The 18,590-nt window shown below is 37.3% G+C and overlaps 1 protein-coding gene across 1 annotated transcript in view; it reads left to right on the top strand.

Moving 5' to 3' along the window:
• Positions 1-2,002: 2,002 nt before the first annotated feature.
• The window catches only part of LOC109439420 (adhesion G protein-coupled receptor E2), a 41,933-nt gene continuing 25,345 nt past the window's right edge, over positions 2,003-18,590 (top strand). The window contains exons 1-4 of the mRNA XM_019719726.2: positions 2,003-2,173; positions 3,192-3,242; positions 10,372-10,494; positions 12,761-12,916. Coding sequence (XP_019575285.2) covers positions 2,143-2,173; positions 3,192-3,242; positions 10,372-10,494; positions 12,761-12,916 — 361 coding nt within the window. The 5' untranslated portion in view covers positions 2,003-2,142. The remainder of the gene's footprint in view (positions 2,174-3,191; positions 3,243-10,371; positions 10,495-12,760; positions 12,917-18,590) is intronic.

Here is an 18,590-nt window from a genome sequence, read left to right as displayed (position 1 = left end):
TTGAACTTTTAAGAGTTTATTTTTTACCATGAATATATGTAAAACAGCTGCAGATTTTTTTTTCTGCATCTATTGAAATGATCACATGATTTTTTTAATTCATTTTATTAATGAGATGTATCCTATTGATTGATTTGCATATGCTGAACCATTCTTGCATCGCAAGGATAAATCCCATTTGGTCCTGGTGAATGATCTTTTTAATGTGTTGCTGAATTGGTTTGCTAGTATTTTATTGAGAATTTTTCTGTCTAAATTCATCAGGGATATTAGCCTATAATTATGAGAAACAATTTTAACAGTCATATGTGTAGTTGTATAATTTGTCAATTCAAAATAAAAATAAGGTATAAAACTTTTAAGTCTTTTAAGTGTGATAGCAATACTAGCCTTGTTTATCTTGAGATTATGATATGGAGACAATCAAATAATTTTAAGGAACTTAAGAAAATTAAAAGCAAAAATTAATATGCAAGTTCTGACAATTAAGTTCAAGACCTTGTTGCAATGATGTTGCTAACCTTTTTTGATATCACAGGGATTATTTTTTTTTAAGATTTTATTGGGGAAGGGGAACAGGACTTTATTGGGGAACAGTGTGTACTTCCAGGACTTTTTTCCAAGTCAAGTTGTTGTCCTTTCGATCTTAGTTGTGGAGGGTGCCGTTCAGCTTCAAGTTGTTGTCTTTTCAGTCTTAGTTGTGGAGGGCGCAGCTCAGCTCCAGGTCCAGTTGCCTTTGCTAGTTGCAGGGGGCGCAGCCCACCATCCCTTGCAGGACTCGAGGAATTGAACTGGCAATCTGGCGGTTGAGAGTCCACTGGCCCATGTGGGAATCGAACAGGCAGCCTTCGGAGTTAAGAGCATCGAGCTCTAACCACCTGAGCCACCAGGCCGGGCCCCTCACAGGGATTATTCATTATGAATTTGTATCAACTGGACAAACAGTTAACCAAGTTTACTATTTGGAAATGCTGAAAGGCTGCATGAAAAAATTAGAATACCTGAACTTTTCGCCAACAATTTATGGCTCTTGCATCACAACAATGCACCAGCTCATATGGCACTGTCTATGAGGGAGTTTTTAGCCAGTAAACAAATAACTGTATTGGAAGACCCTCCCTACTACCTTATCTGGCCCCCAATGACTTCTTTCTTTACCCAAAGATAAGGGAAGACATTTTGATGACATTCAGGACATCAAGGGCAATATAACAGCTCTGATGGCCATTCCAGAAAGAGTTCCAAAATTGCTTTGAAGGAAGGATGGACTAGGTGCTGGCATTGGTGCATAGCTTTCCAAGGTGACTGCTTTGAAGGTGACCATAGTGATATTCAGCAATGAGGTGTGTAGAACTTTTCCTAGGATGAGTTTGTGAACTTAATTGTCCAACCTCGTAAGGTAATATAATGTTGGTGGAATAATAGAGATAACTAAATATGCATGATTAATTGCTTTTCACAAATGAGGGTATGAAGTATATTAATTTTTAGGTATTTCTAGTAGACCATGTAATGTGTCAGGTGCTTTACCTGTTTTATCTCATTGAATTCTCCCAACACCCTGGTGAGAATAACTATTTTTGTCTTACAAAAATCTTAAGGGATGTGCCTGATACGATAAAACTAATAACTGTAAATTCTCTCATCTTCCTATCTCAACACATTCATATTTGATTGGCATCACTAGAGTGAAAGCAATAGGGAAAAGCAAGAATGAAAGAGAGCAACATATCTCAAGACCCAGGATATATTAATAGAAGGCACTCTGAATATTAGCTAGGTCATAGTCTTACTGTTGCTCAAACAGTACTGGACTGTATCCTTGGCTAGGGACCAGCATATTTACTATTTTAGAAAGACCCTCTAAATAGAGTCAGCATCAGTCTTTCATCATCGGGAATTAAGAAACATCAACAAGGAAGTGGGCAGTCCAAACAGTAGTAATGCTAGCAAAAGACGAAAAGCAGAACAGAGAGATCTGATAAGAGTAAATTGGGTGAGGGAAGAGGAAGGAAGCATCTGGCCAGCTCTTTTCCAAGTCAGTTCTTCTAGGGCACTAGTTACTTTCTTCAACAGGAAATATTATTGGTTCTCAGATCAAGACAAAATTCCGCTAGTGCTCAGTCTTCGTGTTTCTGCACAATGGAGAGCAAATATTTTGCATTTTATCCAGGTAAGTATAATTGAGAGTATCTTAATTAAAACCATGTTAGTATTCTCTATCCATTTGGAGAAATGTCTGTGTCCTCTGCTTGAACCCTAACTTGCTCTTGTACTCCTCCTCAGAAGGACAGTAACAAAAAAGGGCTTTTGTTTAGTTCTACTAACATTTCGAAGAAGAAAGTGTTTTGAACTTGAAGCCAGGGGAAAATGGGGGCTTATCTTGGGATTTCTCAATATATTATCTATACATTTTTGTTATTACCTATGCATTTTTTTATTCTTTGAATATATCCTGAGAAATAATATAAGGCCTGTAATTTGTCTCCAAATAATTCAGTGGGGGCAGGGGAATGAGTAGAGGTGTAGATGAAATAAAAGTGGCCATACGTTTATGATTATTGTAGCAGGATGATTGATGCACAGAGGTTCAGTTGACTGTTTTTCTACTTTTTGGTATGTTTGTAATTTCCCAGTAAACAGTAAAAATGTTGAAAAATAAAGATCAGATTGCACAAAATGACAGAACTGATGAGTGGCAGAACTCAAATTCAAAATTAATTCTGTACAACCCTAAGACCAGTGGTGTAATCTCAGGCCAGCCTGGAAGTGAAAATTGATTTAAGCCACTTAAAAGAAGAATGATCCTGAACGATAAAGAACTAGTATTAGTATCTGAATAAAGATGGCCAGGTCCGTAGAGTTTTGTCATAAGATGCATGTTGTAAAATGGATGGGAATAGACGATCTAATATGTGTGCATGTTATTTTCTGTCTGTGTAGATTTTGATCCCCATACTAAAAGCCTACTGTTATCAATACTTTGGGAGGCTTCTGGAAGATAAAAGGTCCTGTGGGATAGTCTAGGAGCCTCCCTAAAGGAAAATACTGGGATGCTGCTAAGAGCCATGGGGCCACTTAACCAGATGGTAGAAGGGGAAAGTCCACTTAACCATATGGTAGAAGCTATTTCTGTGGGTGCTTTGGATCTCATTCCTCAGCCATATTCACCTCCTCTCTCTCTGTTTTAGGGCTCTGGGTCCTGCTAATATCTTTGGGAGCTATTGCCCAGAAACCTGGAGGTGAGTATGTTCAACGAAACCCCACCCATCACCTGAGCCGAGGAGAGGATTTTTTACTTTAATTAAAGTTTATTGGGGTGACAATTGTTAGTAAAGTTACATCGATGTCAGGTGTAACTTTAATACATAACCTATATATCACATTGTGTGTTCACCATCCAGAGTCAGTTCTCCTTCCATCACCATATATGAGACCCCGTTTACCCTCTTCTAGAGCCCCTATTCCCCCTTACTCTCTAGTAACACCTAAACTATTGTCTACGTCTATGAGTTTTTGTTCCTTCATTTGTTTCTCTTGTTCTTTTGTTGTTTTCAGTTTCATATACCACATATCAGTGAAATCATATGGTTCTCTACTTTTTCTGTCAGACTTACTTCGCTTAGCATTATAATCTCAAGATCCATCCATATTGTCACAAATGGTACTATTTCATCTTTTCTAACCGCCGAATAGTATTCCATTGTGTATATATACCACAACTTCTTTATCCATTCATCTATCGAAGGACATTTTGGTTGTTTCCATGTCTTGGCTTTATTTACATTGCAGTAAATAAAGCTGCAATGAACGTTGGAGCACACATGGCTTTATGGATAAATGTTTTCAGACTTTTTTGCGTAGATACCCAGGAGAAGGATTGCTGGGTCATATGGTAATTCTATTCGTAATTTTTTGAGGAACCTCCACACTGCCTTCCATACGGCTGCACCAATCTGCATTCTCATCAATATTGTATGACGGTGCCTTTGTCTCCACAGCCTCTCCAACACTTGTTACTATTTGTCTTGTTGATGATAGCCATTCTGACTGGGGTGAGGTGATATCTCATTGTGGGTTTTATTTGCATTTCTCTGACAATTAGTGATGTTGAGCATTTTTTCATATGTCTATTTGCCATCTGTATATCCTTTTTGGAGAAATGTCTCTTCAAGTCCTCTGCCCATTTTTCGATTGGGCTGTTTGTTTTTTTGTTGTTGAGTTGTATGAATTCCTTATATATTTTGGCTATTAGCCCCTTATCGGAGGCACTGTTTGGAAAAATTTCCTCCCATTCAGTTGGTCGCCTCGTTTTGCCGATGGTTTCTTTTGCTGTGCAGAAGCTTTTAAGTTTCATATAGTCCTATTCATTCATTTTAGCTTTTACTTCCCTTGCCTTTGGCGTCAAATTCATAAAATGCTCTTTGAACCCAAGGTCCATAAGTTTAGTACCTAAGTTTTCGTGTATGCAGTGTATTGTTTCAGGTCTTATGCTTAGGTCTTTGATCCATTTTGAATTAATTTTGGTACATGGTGACAGATAGCAGTCCAGTTTCATTCTTTTGCACGTGGCTTTCCTATTCTCCCAGCACCCTTTATTGAAGAGGCTGTCTTTTCTCCATTGTATGTTTTTGGCTTCTTTGTCAAAAATTATCTGTCCATATTTATGTGGGTTTATTTCTGGGTTCTCAATTCTATTCCATTGGTCTGTGTGTCTGTTTTTCTGCCAATACCATATTGTTTTGATTATTGTTGCCCTGTAGTACAAGCTAAAGTCAGGGAGTGTGATACCTCCAGCATTGTTCATTTTTCTTATGATTGCTTTGGCTATTCGGGGTCTTTTGTGGTTCCAAACAAATCTAATGACTTTTTGTTCTATTTCTTTAAAAATGCCATTGGGATTTTGATGGGGATTGCATTAAATCTGTATATTGCTTTGGGTAATATGGCCATTTTAACTATGTTGATTCTTCCAATCCATGAGCACGGAATGTATTTCCATTTCTTTGTGTCTTCTTCAATTTCTTTTAAAAATGTCTTATAGTTTTCAGCATATAGGTCCTTCACATCCTTGGTTAAGTTTACTCCTAGGTAATTTATTCTTTTTGTTGCAATTGCAAAAGGAATTGTTCTTTTTATTTCTTTTTCTGAGATTTCGTTGTATATAGGAATGCAATGGACTTTTGTACATTGATTTTGTAGCCGGCAACTTTACTGTATTTGTTTATTGTTTCTGTTAGGTTTTTGGTGGAGTCTTTAGGTTTTTCTATGTATAGCAAGCATCCTGTCATCTGCAAAGAGTGATAATTTAACTTCTTCGTTCCCAATTTGGATGCCTTCTATTTCTTCCTCTTGCCTGATTGCTCTGGCGAGGACTTCCAACACCATGTTGAAAAGCAGAGGTGATTGGGGACAGCCCTGTCGTGTTCCTGAACGTAGAGCAAAGGGCTTCAGTTTTTCACCATTAATTATGAGATTAGCTGAGAGTTTGTCATATATGGCCTTTATTATGTTAGGGTATTTTCCTTCTCTACCTATTTTATTAAGTGTTTTAATCATAAATGAATGTTGTATCTTGTCAAATGCTTTTTCTGCATCTATTAATGTAATCATATAATTTTTGTCCTTTATTTTGTTTATGTGGTATATCACATTGATGGATTTGCATATGTTGAACCATCCTTGTGCCCCTGGGATGAACCCCACTTGGTCATGATGAATAATCTTTTTAATGCATTGTTCCATTTGATTTGCTAGAATTTTGTTTAGGATTTTTGCATCTGTATTCCTTAGAGATATTAATCTGTAGTTTTCTTTTTTTGTGTTATCCTCACCAGGTTTTGGAATCAGGGTAATATTGGCCTCATAAAATGAGTTAGAGAGTATTGTCTCTTCTTCAATTTTTTGGAAGAGTTTGAGTAGGACATGTATTAGATCCTCTTTGAAGATTTGGTAGAATTCACTAGTGCAGAGATCTGGTCCCGGACTTTTGCTTTTGGGAAGGTTTTGGATGACTGATTCAATTTCGTTACTGGTGATCCATCTGTTTAGATTTTCTTTTTTTTTTTTTTCTTTTTTTTAATTAAATTTATTGGGGTGACAATTGTTAGTAAAATTACATAGATTTCAGGTGTACAATTCTGTATTACATCATCTATAAATCCCATTGTGTGTTCACCACCCAGAGTCAGTTCTCCTTCCATCACCATATATTTGATCCCCCTTACCCTCATCTCCCACCCCCCACCCCCCGCCCCCCTTACCCTCTGGCAACCACTAAACTATTGTCTGTGTCTATGAGTTTCTGTTTCTCATTTGTTCGTCTTGTTCTTTTGTTGTTTTTGGTTTATATACCACATATCAGTGAAATCACATGGTTCTCTGCTTTTTCTGTCTGACTTGTTTCGCTCAGCATTACTCTCTCAAGATCCATCCATGTTGTCACAAATGTTCCTATATCATCTTTTTTTTTCGATTTCTTCGTCATTCAGTCGAGGATGGCTAAATGTTTCTAAGAACTTGTCCATTTCTCCTAGGTTATTGAATTTGGTGGCATATAGTCCTTCATAGTATTCTTGGACGATCCTTTGTATTTCTGTGGTGTCCGTGATACCTTCCCTTCTTTCATTTCTGATTTTGCTTATAAGTGTCTTTTCTCTTTTTATCTTAGTGAGTCTAGCCAAGGGTTTGTCAATTTTATTAATCTTTTCAAAAAAACACATTTTTGTCATATTAACATTTTTCTATTGTCGTTTTGTTCTCTATATCATTTAGTTCTGCTCTGATTTGTATTATTTCCTTTCTTCTGCTGACCTTGGGTTTCATTTGTTCTTCTTTTTCTAGTTCTTTAAGGTGTAATGTGAGGTGGTTTATCTGGGATTATTCTTATTTCTTGAGATAGTCCTGAAATGATATAAATTTCCTTCTTAAAACTGCCTTCGCTGCATCTCAAAAATCTTGGTAGGATGTATTTTCATTCTCATTTGTTTCTATGTATCTTTTTTTTCTCTCCCCCAATTTCTTCTTTGACCCAGTCTCTTTTCAAAAGTATGTTGTTTAATCTCCACATATTTGTGGTTTTTTCTGCTTTATTTATGCAATTGATATCCAATTTCAAAGACTTGTGATCAGATAATATGCTTGGTATGATTTCAATCTTCTTAAATTTGCTGAGGCTAGTTTTATGTCCCAATATGTGGTCTATCCTTGAGAATATTCCACATGCACTAGAAAAGAATGTATAGTCTGATGTTCTAGGATGAAGTGTTGTATAAATGTCAACTATGTCCATTTCATATAATGTGTCATTCAGGGCTAATATTTCTTTCTTTATTTTCTGTTTGGATGATCTATCTATAGCTGTGAATGATGTGTTTAGGTCCCCTACTATAATTGTGTTTTGGTCAATTTCTCCCTTTAGTTCTGTTACTAGTTCCTTGGTATATTTCGGTGCTCCCTGATTGGGGGCACAAATATTGATGACTGTTATGTCTTCCTGGTGTATAGTCCCCTTTATCATTATGAAAGGTCCATCTTTGTCTCTTGTTACATTTTTTATCCTGAAGTCTGTTTCACCCGATATCAGTATGGCTACACCTGATATTCTCTGCATGCCATTTTCTTGGAGTGTCTGTTTCCACCCTTTCACTTTGAGTCTATATTTGTCCTTATAGCTGAGATGTATCTCTTGGAGGCAGCATATGGTTGGGTTTTGTTTTTTTATCCAATCTGCTACTCTGTGCCTTTTTATTGGTGAGTTCAGTCCATTTACATTTAGGGAGATTATTGATATGTGAGGAATTCCTATCATTCTATCTTTGGTTTTCCAGTAAGACTGTGTCTCCATTGTTTCTTTGCCTTTTTGTTGTTGCCTATTATTTCTGTGTGGTGGTATTCTATGATTTTCCCCTCTGTTTCTTCTTTTATTGCATTATATATTTCAGTTCTGAATTTTTTTTTTTTGAGTGGTTACCATTCAGTTTATGTAAAAGAAAGTTTGATATTTAGAGTATTCCATTTTCTTCAGCATGCTTATTTTCTCCATTCACATATTCTGGTTCAGGCCTTTACTCTCCCCCCTTTTATGTTTTGGTTGTCACACATTATCCCTATTTATGAGGGTGGAATAGCCTCCTTCAGTATTTCTTGTAGTGCAGGTCATGCAGAAAATTTCCTCAGCTTCTGTATATCTGGAAAGGTCTTTATTCCTCCTTCATATCTAAAGGATATCTTTGCTGGACATATTATTATTGGCTCATAATTTCTCTCTTTGAATAGTTTGAATATTTGATTCCACTCGCTCCTGGCTTGTAGAGTTTCTGCTGAAAAATCTGATGATAATTTAATGAGCTTTCCTTTGTAGGTTACTGTTTTCTTTTCCCTGGCTGCCTTGAGGATTCTTCCTTTTTTGTTAGTTTTTGACAGCTTCAATACAATGTGCCTTGGAGAAGGCCTGTGGGGGTTGAGGTAATTATGTATTCTATTTGTTTCTTGGATTCGAGGATCCAGTTTTTCCACAAGTTTGGGAAGTTCTCGTCGACTATTTGTTTGAATATGTTCTCTATTCCTGTCTCTCTTCTCCTTTGGGTATGCCCATTAGTCTTATATTACTCTTTCTGGTAATATAAGTCAGATCAAGTCAGAAAGTTCTTGTAGAGTTCTTTCATTTCTGTTAAGTCTCATTTCTCTCTCTTCTTCCATCTGTGTCATTTCCCTGTTTCTATCATAGATATCACTGATTCTTTCCTCCATCTGGTCAACTCTACTACCTAAGCTGGCTATTTCATTCTTCATTTCTTTTACTGAGTTCTTAATCTCTAGAAATTCTATTTGGCTCTTTTTTTAAATTTTCAATCTTTGGTAAAATGTTCATTTTGTTCTGTGATTGTGTTTCTCAGTTCATTCAACTGTCTTTCTGTGTTTTCTTGCATCTTGTTGAGTTTTTTCAGAACTGCAATCTTGAATTCTCTGTCATTTAAGTCACATATTTCCATGTCTCTAAGTTCATTTTCTGGAGACTTTTCATTTTCTTCCTGAGCTGTCTTGTTGCCTTGGTTATTCATGGCAATTAATGATTCATTATTTCTCTTCCTAGACATCTACAGGAGTGGGTTCTGCAACAGGTTGATAGAAAAAGGTCTTTCTTTTGTTTTCTAGTAGGTGTTGGTGGAATGTTTTATTTTCTCTCCGACTGCAGCTTTTTATTCTCTCTCACACTGTAGTGTTATATTTTCTCTGCACTATTCCTGCTTCTCACACAATTGGGGATTCCCTGAAAGGTGAGCTTCTCCTCTGTGAACAATTCACCTAGGTCATAGGCTGCAGTCTCCATGGGGGGATGTGGAGAGCTTCTGAAGTTCCAAACCTCTTCCTGCACCAGATTCAGAGCTCATGTGTTTCAGCAGCTCTGTTTACTTCTGCATGGATCCGCCCAGATAGGTGGGGACAGGGGCGGGGTGGGTTGTGAGAGGTGGCCCAGAGCAATGGCGGCGACCTCCACCACATCCAGTCCTGTTTCCACAGCTCCTTCCCCTTTGTTGGAACTATTTGGGCTGCGAGTCCATGTCTGCAGACCACTATTCTCAAAACTGCAAATATTCTGTTCTTTTGATCTGACACTGCTACTGTTCGGCTTCTAGCACTGGGCAGGTTGGGGCAGGGCGAGCTCTGGGAGGGAGAGAGGGGGCGGCTAGTCTCAGTACCTAAGGCTTCTGTTCTGTGGTCCGCCGTGAGGGCTTAAACCGTTTTCAGCCTTCTTCCCTTGGTCTTTGCTCCGAGATCTCTGCTGTAAGCATTGGATTCAGCCGTGTTATATGCTGCCCCCTCAGCCCTGTGGGCCATAAGCAGAGCCCTAGCAGTCCGAGTTCTTCCCTCTCCCGCAGCTGTGGTAGTTCTGGGATTCAGTGAGCTTGGAGCACTGAGCTAGGTCTGCGTCCTGCACCTGTGTGGCCAAGTCTCACTTCTTCCTTCCTTCCTCCCCCGCTCGCACAGTTTGCCCACCTTTAGGTGATTTCAGTAGTGCACCTCTTAGTCTTGCCTGTCTGCTGTGTAGGGAGTCCTTTGTGGAGTTATAGGTGTTCAATTTGTTGTAAATTCCAGGGGAGACTTCAAGAGGCTCACCTCACGCCGCCATTTTTATGACATTATCGACAGAGAAAAGGATCTTCACACTAACAAGGACTTGTTCTTGGGGATGGTCTTCTTAGGCTTTGAGAAATTTACCCTGCTTCTTTCCCCAAAGTAGAGTCTATTAACAAGGGAACTTCCTTGTGTGAAGACAAGCATCTCTTCCCTCTCCTCCCCCCATGCCCTTGCCAACTGGCTGCTGGTGTCTTATGAGGGAGTTCAAACCCAGATGTCCATTTCTCACAGCTCCCTGTGCTCGGTGCCCACGGAATGCCCTTTGTATCAATGCCACTTTCTGCCGCTGTGATCCTGGATTCACTTCTCTGTCTGGACAGACCATCTTTAGCAACCCCTTGGAGGTCTGTATAGGTAAGAGGCTGAGGGATGGCAGAGGGGTCATTGGAAATTTGGGGGCATCTAGAGTTCTCAGCCCTTGAGCAACATTGAAGTTTCTTGCCAAGGGTAGGAGAGAGGAGTCAAGAAACAGGGCAATCAGTTCTCATGGCCAAGGAGCATAGAATTAAGAGCTTAGGATTTGGAGTCAACTATCTGAATTCCAGCTATATTACTGACCAGCTGTGTGAGTCCAAGAAAATTGCTTCACTTCCCTGTATCTCAATTTCCTTATCTGTAAATCAGAGATGATAATAATAATATCAACTCATCAAGTTCTTTTGTGCTTTAAATTACTACATACATACATATACCAAGGTCTGGCAATGAAGTCAGTGAACTTCTTGCAACAATGTTGTTAACCTTTTTTGATATTACAGGGATTACTCATTATGAATTTGTACCAACTGAACAAACAGTTAACCAAGTTTACTATTTGGAAGTGCTGAAAAAGCTGCGTGAAAAAGTTAGATGAGCTGAACTTTTCGCCAACAATTCACGGCTCTTGCATCACGACAATGCACTAGCTCACATGGCACTGTCTGTGAGGGAGTTTTTAGCCAGCAAACAGATAATTGTATTGGAACACCCTCCCTACTCACCTGACCTGGCCCCCAATGACTTCTTTCTTTACCCGAAGATAAAGAAAATATGGAAAGGAAGACTTTTTGATAACATTCAGGACATCAAAGGTAATATGATGACAGCTCTGATGGCTGTTCCAGAAAGAGTTCCAAAATTACTTTGAAGGGTGGACTACGCACTAGCATGGGTACATAGCTTTCCAAGGGGAGCACTTTGAAGATGACCATAGTGATATTCAGCAATGAGGTATGTAGCACTTTTTCTAGGATGAGTCGTGAACTTAATTGTCAGATCTTCATATACATATATACATATACATACATACATATATGTGGATATATATACATATATATACACACATATCCATATCCATATATGTATGGAATCCATAGAGACAGAAATCAAATAGTGGGGGAGAGGGGAATGCAGAATGACTACTTAACAGCGTTTTCTTCTGGAGTGATAAAAAATGTTTTGGAACTAAATAGAAGTGGTGGTTACACAACATTATGAATGTGCTAAAAATGACTGAATTGTTCAGTTTAAAGTTGATTTTGTTATGTGAATTTCATCTCAATAAAAAAATATAAAGATAAATTAATACATGTAAAACAGGACACTGCCTTGCACTTGATAAAAAGTCAGTACATTTTGTTGTTATTGATAATTGGTCAAAAACAGAGGCAGCATGGCAAAGAAGGAGGATATGGAGAGAACTGTGCAGTAATGAGAGATTTGGAATATTCTACCAACTGTAGCACCAGTTTGTAAGGAAATCCCTTTAAGCCAGAATTTTGATTCCTCCGTCAGAAAATAACCATACGTAATTTTGTGCCAGGATGGCCATTTGCCATTTGTAAAACACAATGTCTGAAATTAAAATTAATTTTAAACCACATAATAACCAAATGAGTGGATACTATTATTATCCCCAATTTATAGATAAGGAAACTGAGACTTTGGGAGGTAGCATGTTCAGGCTCATACAGCTAGCCACACAGCTGGAATTCAAATAGGATTAATTTGAAGTTCAGGAAGCTCTCAAACACTGTCCACTAAGAGTCTCAGAGCATCCCCTTCAGAAAGTCAATGTCAGTGCCATATCAAAAATGAGGAAACTTGGGGTCTGAGAGGTGACTTGTCCAAAGTCACAGAATTAGGAAGTGGAAGAACCTGGACCCACAATTTCAAACTACAGCATTCTAATTCATGTCCACTTGAGTTGGATGAAATATGAAATATCCTTACTATGGAGTATCCCAGAGGCATGAAAATTATTTATTATTTTGATATGAAAAAGTAGTCACAAAATATTTTAAAGTCCCAGAACCATTTTCATAAACCAAAGCTGTGGTCTTCTTCCCACAGGAGGTGGGGAATAGATGAAAAAGTAATGATGCTCTCTTCATAATTGGTGAAGCTTAGTGATAGGTACATAATGGATTTATTATACTATTCTCCCCCTTTTAAAAATTGCTTCACTCTCAGTGGTTGCATATTTATGTGTTCCTTGCATTTTCTGCTTTTCCATTTTCCTCCTGCTATCACAGTATTTTGTTTAGAAAGAAAATGCAAAGGATAAAATCATTTCAATCTCATTGTTACCAATCCTAACCAGAATTATGGCCATTCCTAGCAGTTCCCAATTGTATTCCAGATATCAACGAGTGTGGCCCACCTTTTTACGTGTCTTGCGGAAGCTTTGCAGATTGTCACAATGTGGAGGGAAGTCATTACTGTGAGTGCACCTCTGGGTACGAGCTCCTTTCAGGAGGCACCAAATTCAAAAGTGAAAAGGAGAATACTTGTCAAGGTAAGTAGTGTCCCATGTCACATGTCCCCTTCATCTGTCTCTCCATGACACTCCTTATGCTCAACCTCATCCTGTAAACTTTGAGGACTGCCTTGGAACTTTTGTTACTAGGTCTGAGAGCCCAGGAGAGAGCACTCTAAGGTCTGTCAGGTGTCCATTCTTCCCATTTCCTGTACCTGTTCAGACTTACAACTCCATGTTTGAATACATTTAGAAGGTTCTTTACTGAAACATGGTATGTAATAGTTAAAGATTGAAAACAAATTACATTCATTAATGGGGAATAGATTAACATATTATAGTACAGCCATACAATAATAAGCTTTAGAGCTTTTTCATGACTTATTTTTTCCTTTTCGTGGATAGTTCTATAAGTTTTAACACATGTCCAGACTTGCGTTACCACCACCATAATCAGGGTCCAGACAATTAGTTCCATTATCCCAAAATGCTCCCTCATCCTGTCCCTTTATAGTCACACTTACTTCTACCCCCGGCAACCCTTAACCTGTATTCTTTTGCCTATAGTATTGTCTTTTGAGATCATATAAAAAATAAAATAATGCAATGTGTTAGAGTCACATGTCTCCCTCTAAGTGTAAAGGTTTTGAGGTCCATCCATGTTGTTCTATGTATCAATAGCTCTTTCCTTTTTATTGCTATGTAATATTTCATTGTATGTAATATTCACATTTTGTTTAACCATTCACCTTTTGAAGGACATTTGGGTTGCTTCTCATTTTGGGTGATTATAAATAGAGCTAAAAGAGAAAGCTCTTGATAAACTAAATTAGAATGCTTTCCAAGTTCTGTTTTAATAGAAAAACATGCTGCAGGATGGTTCCTATAGTATGCCAATAGCTTTTCTTCTCCCTTATCTTCCCTGCTTTTCATCTCAAGCATTTCTTTAACAATATATTTAAATCTTAAAACTTTTCAAATCCCTTTTAGTAGTATTTTCTAAATTTTTATTAAATTTATAGGGATGACATTGGTTAGTAAAATTATTTGTGTGTTCACCACTCAGAGTCAGTTCTTCTTCCATCACCATATATTTGATCCCCTTTTCCCACTTCTACAACCCCCCTTCCCCCTTACCATTTGGTAACCACTAAACTTTTGTCTGTGTCTATGATTTCTTTGTTTGTTTGCCTTGTTCATTTGTTGCTTTCAGTTTTATATCCCACGTATAAGTGAAGTCATATGGTTTTCAACTTTTCCTGTCTGACTTATTTTGGTTAGCATGATAATCTCAAGATTTATCCATGTTGTTGCAAATGGCAGTGTTACATCATTTCTTATGGCTGAGTAGTATTCCATTGTGCATATATACCACATCTTCTTTAATCCAATCATCTGTTGAAGGACACTGTGGTTGTTTCATGTCTTGGCCACTGTAAATAATGCTGTAATGAACATCAGGGTACATATGAGGTCTGACAATTAAGTTAGCAAACTCATTGCAATGATGTTGTTAACTTTTTTTATATCACAGGGATTGTTCATTATGAATGTATACCAACTGGACAAACAGTTAACCAAGTTTACTATTTAGAAGTGCTAAAAAGGCTGCATGAAAAAGTTAGATGACCTGAACTTTTCACCAGTTCGTGGCTCGAGCATCATGACAATGCACCAGCTCACAGGGCACTGTCTGTGAGGGAGTTTTTAGCCAGTAAACAAATAACTGTGTTGGAACACCCTCCCTACTCACCTGATCTGGCCCCCAGTGACTTCTTTCTTTACCCAAAGATAAAGGAAATATCGAAAGGAAGACACTTTGATAACATTCAGGACATCAAGGGTAATACGATGACAGCTCTGATGGCCATTCCAGAAAAAGAGTTCCAAAAGTGCTTTGAAGGGTGGACTAGGGGCTGGTGTTGGTGCATAGCTTCCCAAGGGGAGTACTTCAAAGGTGACTGTAGTGATATTCAGTAATTAGGTATGTAGCACTTGTTCTAGGATGAGTTCGTGAACATAATTGTCAGGCCTCCTAGATCTTTACAGATAAATGTTTTCAGATTTTTGGAGTAGCTACCCCAGAGAATTTTGGGGTCATGTGGTAATTCTTTTCTTAAATTTTGAAGAAACTCCATACTGTTTTTCATAGCAGCTGTAACAATTTGCATCCCCACCAACAGTGTGTTAGGGTTCCTTTTTCTCCATAGCCAACATTTGTTATTATTTCTCTGGTTGATAATAGCCATTCTAACAGGTGTGAGGTGGTATCTCACTGTGGTTTTGATTTTGTGAAACTTTTTAGTTTGATACATTTCCATTTATTTATTTTTGCTTTTTCTTCCCTTGCCTTTGAGGTCAAATTTTAAAAATCCCCTCTGAACCCAAGGCCCATAAAATTAGTACTTATGCTTTCTTGTATGCAATTATTGTTCCAGGTCTTTTGTTTAGGTCTTTGGTGCATTTTGAGTTAGCTTTGGTATATGGTGACTGACAGATGGCAGTCCAGTTTCATTCTTTTGCACATGGCTTTCCAATTTTCCAGCACCATTTATTGAAGAGGCTTTCTTTTCTCCATTGTATTTTTTGGCTACTTTGTTGAAAGTTTTCTGCCCATACGAGTATATATGTGTGTTTGTTTCTGGATTCTCAGTTCTTTTCCATTGGTCTGTGTGCCCTTTTTTCTGCCAATACCATGTTGTTTTGATTATTTTCACTTTGTAGTATAAACAAACTACAAAGGGAGTGTGATACTTCTAGCTTTGTTCTTTTCTCTTAGGATTATTTGGTTATTTGGGGTCTTTTCCTGTTCCATATAAATCTGATGATTTTTTTGTTCTATTTCTTTAAATAATACCTTTGGGATTTTGATGGGTATTGCATTTAAGCTGTATATTGCTTTAAGTAATATGGTCATTTTAAGAAAGTACCTCAATATAATAAAGGCCATATACAAGGATGACAAACTCTCAGCTGATATTATACTCACTTGTGAAAAACTGAAAGCTTTTCCTCTAAGATCAAGAACTAGACAACAATGTCTTCTCTCGCCACTATTATTCAACATAGTACTTGAAAGTCTTAGAGCAATCATGCAAGAGAAAGAAATAAAAGTCATCCAAATTGGAAATGAAAAAGTAAAATCATCACTTTTTGCAGATGACATGCTTCTTTATGAGAAACACTAAAGACTCCATCAAAAATATTAGAAACAATAAACAAATACAGTAAAGTTGCAGGATACAAAAATCAATGTACACATATCCATAGTGTTCCTACATACCAACAATGAAACTGGAATAAGAAATGAAAAAATATCCTTTTGCCACTGCAACAAAAAGAATAAAATATCTAGGAATAAACTTAACAAAGGATGTGAAGGACCTAAAAACTGAAAATTATAAGATATTATTAAAAGAAATTGAAGTTTTAAAAATACTGAATATTAAGTTGTTTATATTATAAAATAGAGTACAATACACTCTTTTATTAAAGTATAGTTGACATACAATATTATATTAGTTGCAGGTGTACAACATATGTTTCTATATTTATATACCTTACAATGTGATCACCACCATAAATCTAGTCTCCATACAAAGTTATGATATTATGGATTATAGCCTTTGTTCTGTACATCCCCATACCTACTTTACTTTGTAACGAGAACTTATTCTCCTTCAACTTTTTCGCCCATCTCCCTCACCCTCCCTTCTGACAACTATCAGATTGTTCTCTGTATCTATGAGTCTGTTTCTGTTTTGTTGTTTTATTTTTTCAGATTCTACATATAAGTGAAATCATACAGTACTTGTTTTTCTCTGTCTGACTTATTTCACTTAACATAATACTTTCTGGGTCCATCCGTGTTGCAAATGGTAAGATTTCATTCTTTATTATTGCTGAATAATATTCCAATGTATCATACAATACATTTTTAAGAAAAGCTTAACAGACATTAATTAATGACTTTTCAATGCATTAATCATTTCATACTACCCATTTTTTATTTACATTGTTGTTTGAATAATGTTTTAAAGTATTTGAAATAACTAAGAGAAAAAAGTAAAATATTAAATCTTTCAACATTAAGAAATGTGACATCAATATATTTGCTTTGAAATTATTTCACTTTAAAATGTCAATCTTGGGAGCATTATGCGGTTTATAAGCTATTCACCATCCCTAAAGGAGAAAAACCTCTGATCCTAAGTTGAGAGGGGCTCCTCCCACTCCACTGCCTAGATTAGAGAGAAAAAGCTGTAGTAAATAATGTCCAAGCTCCACCAGAGTTTCTAAGTTAGCAAAAGACAATCAAATTTGTCTCCTAATTAGAAAAGAGGGAAAGATAAGTTTGAAGCCAAACAAATTTGAAGACATGCCCACTTACTCAACACTGTGACCACAATCACATGGCTTCCTCATTTCTCACTCACAGACTTCTCTGAGAAGGAACTTCTCCTGGGTGGAGACAAAGCAGAGATACCTAATATATCCTGAGGCCAAAATAAGTTCCCTCTGAGTGTGACATTTAGAACAGACCAACCACCCAGCCCTTAGGTTGTGGGCGATACTGGGGCTGCCGTGGAGAGTAGAGCTGTGGCTGCAGCCACAGAAACTCAAGGAAAAGCATTAGCCAGTGGGTTTGTGGGCTTGGTGAGCTGGATAATCACAGCTTCAAGTTACCCATCAGGCTCCTGTGGCAACAGTAAGGGCTGGACCAACACCATTTGGCTGGAAACAATTCCAAGATTCCTGAATGGATCACTATATTTGTCTCCTATTGTTGATATAACAAATTACCACAAATTTAGTAGTTGAATACAATGCAAACATATTCTCTTACAGTTTTGGAGGTCAGAAGTTCTAATATATTTTTGTTTTCAATTACAGTTGACATACAATATTATGTTAGTTTCAGGTATACAACATACTAATTAGACATGTATATAACTTACAGCACGATCCCCTACTAAGTCTAGTATCCATCTGACATGATACATAGTTATTACAGTATTATTGACTATATTCCCTATGTTATACTTTATATCTCCCTGCCTATTTTGCAACTATTCATTTGTACTTCTTAATCCCTTCCCCTTTTCCACCCATCTCCCCAACCCTTCTCCCATCTGGCAACCATCAAAATGTTCTCTGTATCTATGAGTTTGTTTCTGTCTTGTTTCTTTATTTTGTTTTTTAGATTCCACATATAAGTGAAATCATATGGTATTTGTCTTCCTCTGTCTAACTTATTTCACTTAGCATAATGCCCTGTAGGTCCATCCATGCATTGTAAATGGTAAGATTTCATTCCTTTTTATGGCTGAGTGACATTCTATTGCATATGTGTGTGTGTGTGTGTGTGTGTGTGTGTGTGTGTATCACTTCTTCTTTATCCATTCATCTAGATGGACACTTAGGTTGCTTCCATACCTTGCCTACTGTAAATAATGCCACAGTAAACCTGTGGGTGCATATGTCTTTTTAAATTAGTGTTTTGGGTTTCTTCGGACAATACTCAGAAGTGGAATTCCTGGGTTCTTCTTTGTCTCTTGTTATAGCCTTTATTTTAAAGTTCATTTTGTCTGGTATAAGTATTGCTACCCAGGTTTATTTTTTTGCTCTTTTCAATTTTCACAAAATATGTTTTTTTATCCCTGTACTTTCATTGTGTGTGTGTGTGTGTGTGTGTGTGTGTGTCTTTTTATCT

This window comes from Rhinolophus sinicus, linkage group LG07 (assembly GCF_036562045.2).
Source record: "Rhinolophus sinicus isolate RSC01 linkage group LG07, ASM3656204v1, whole genome shotgun sequence".
Classification (NCBI taxonomy): domain Eukaryota; kingdom Metazoa; phylum Chordata; class Mammalia; order Chiroptera; family Rhinolophidae; genus Rhinolophus; species Rhinolophus sinicus.
This window is presented reverse-complemented; position numbering and strand designations above follow the sequence as displayed.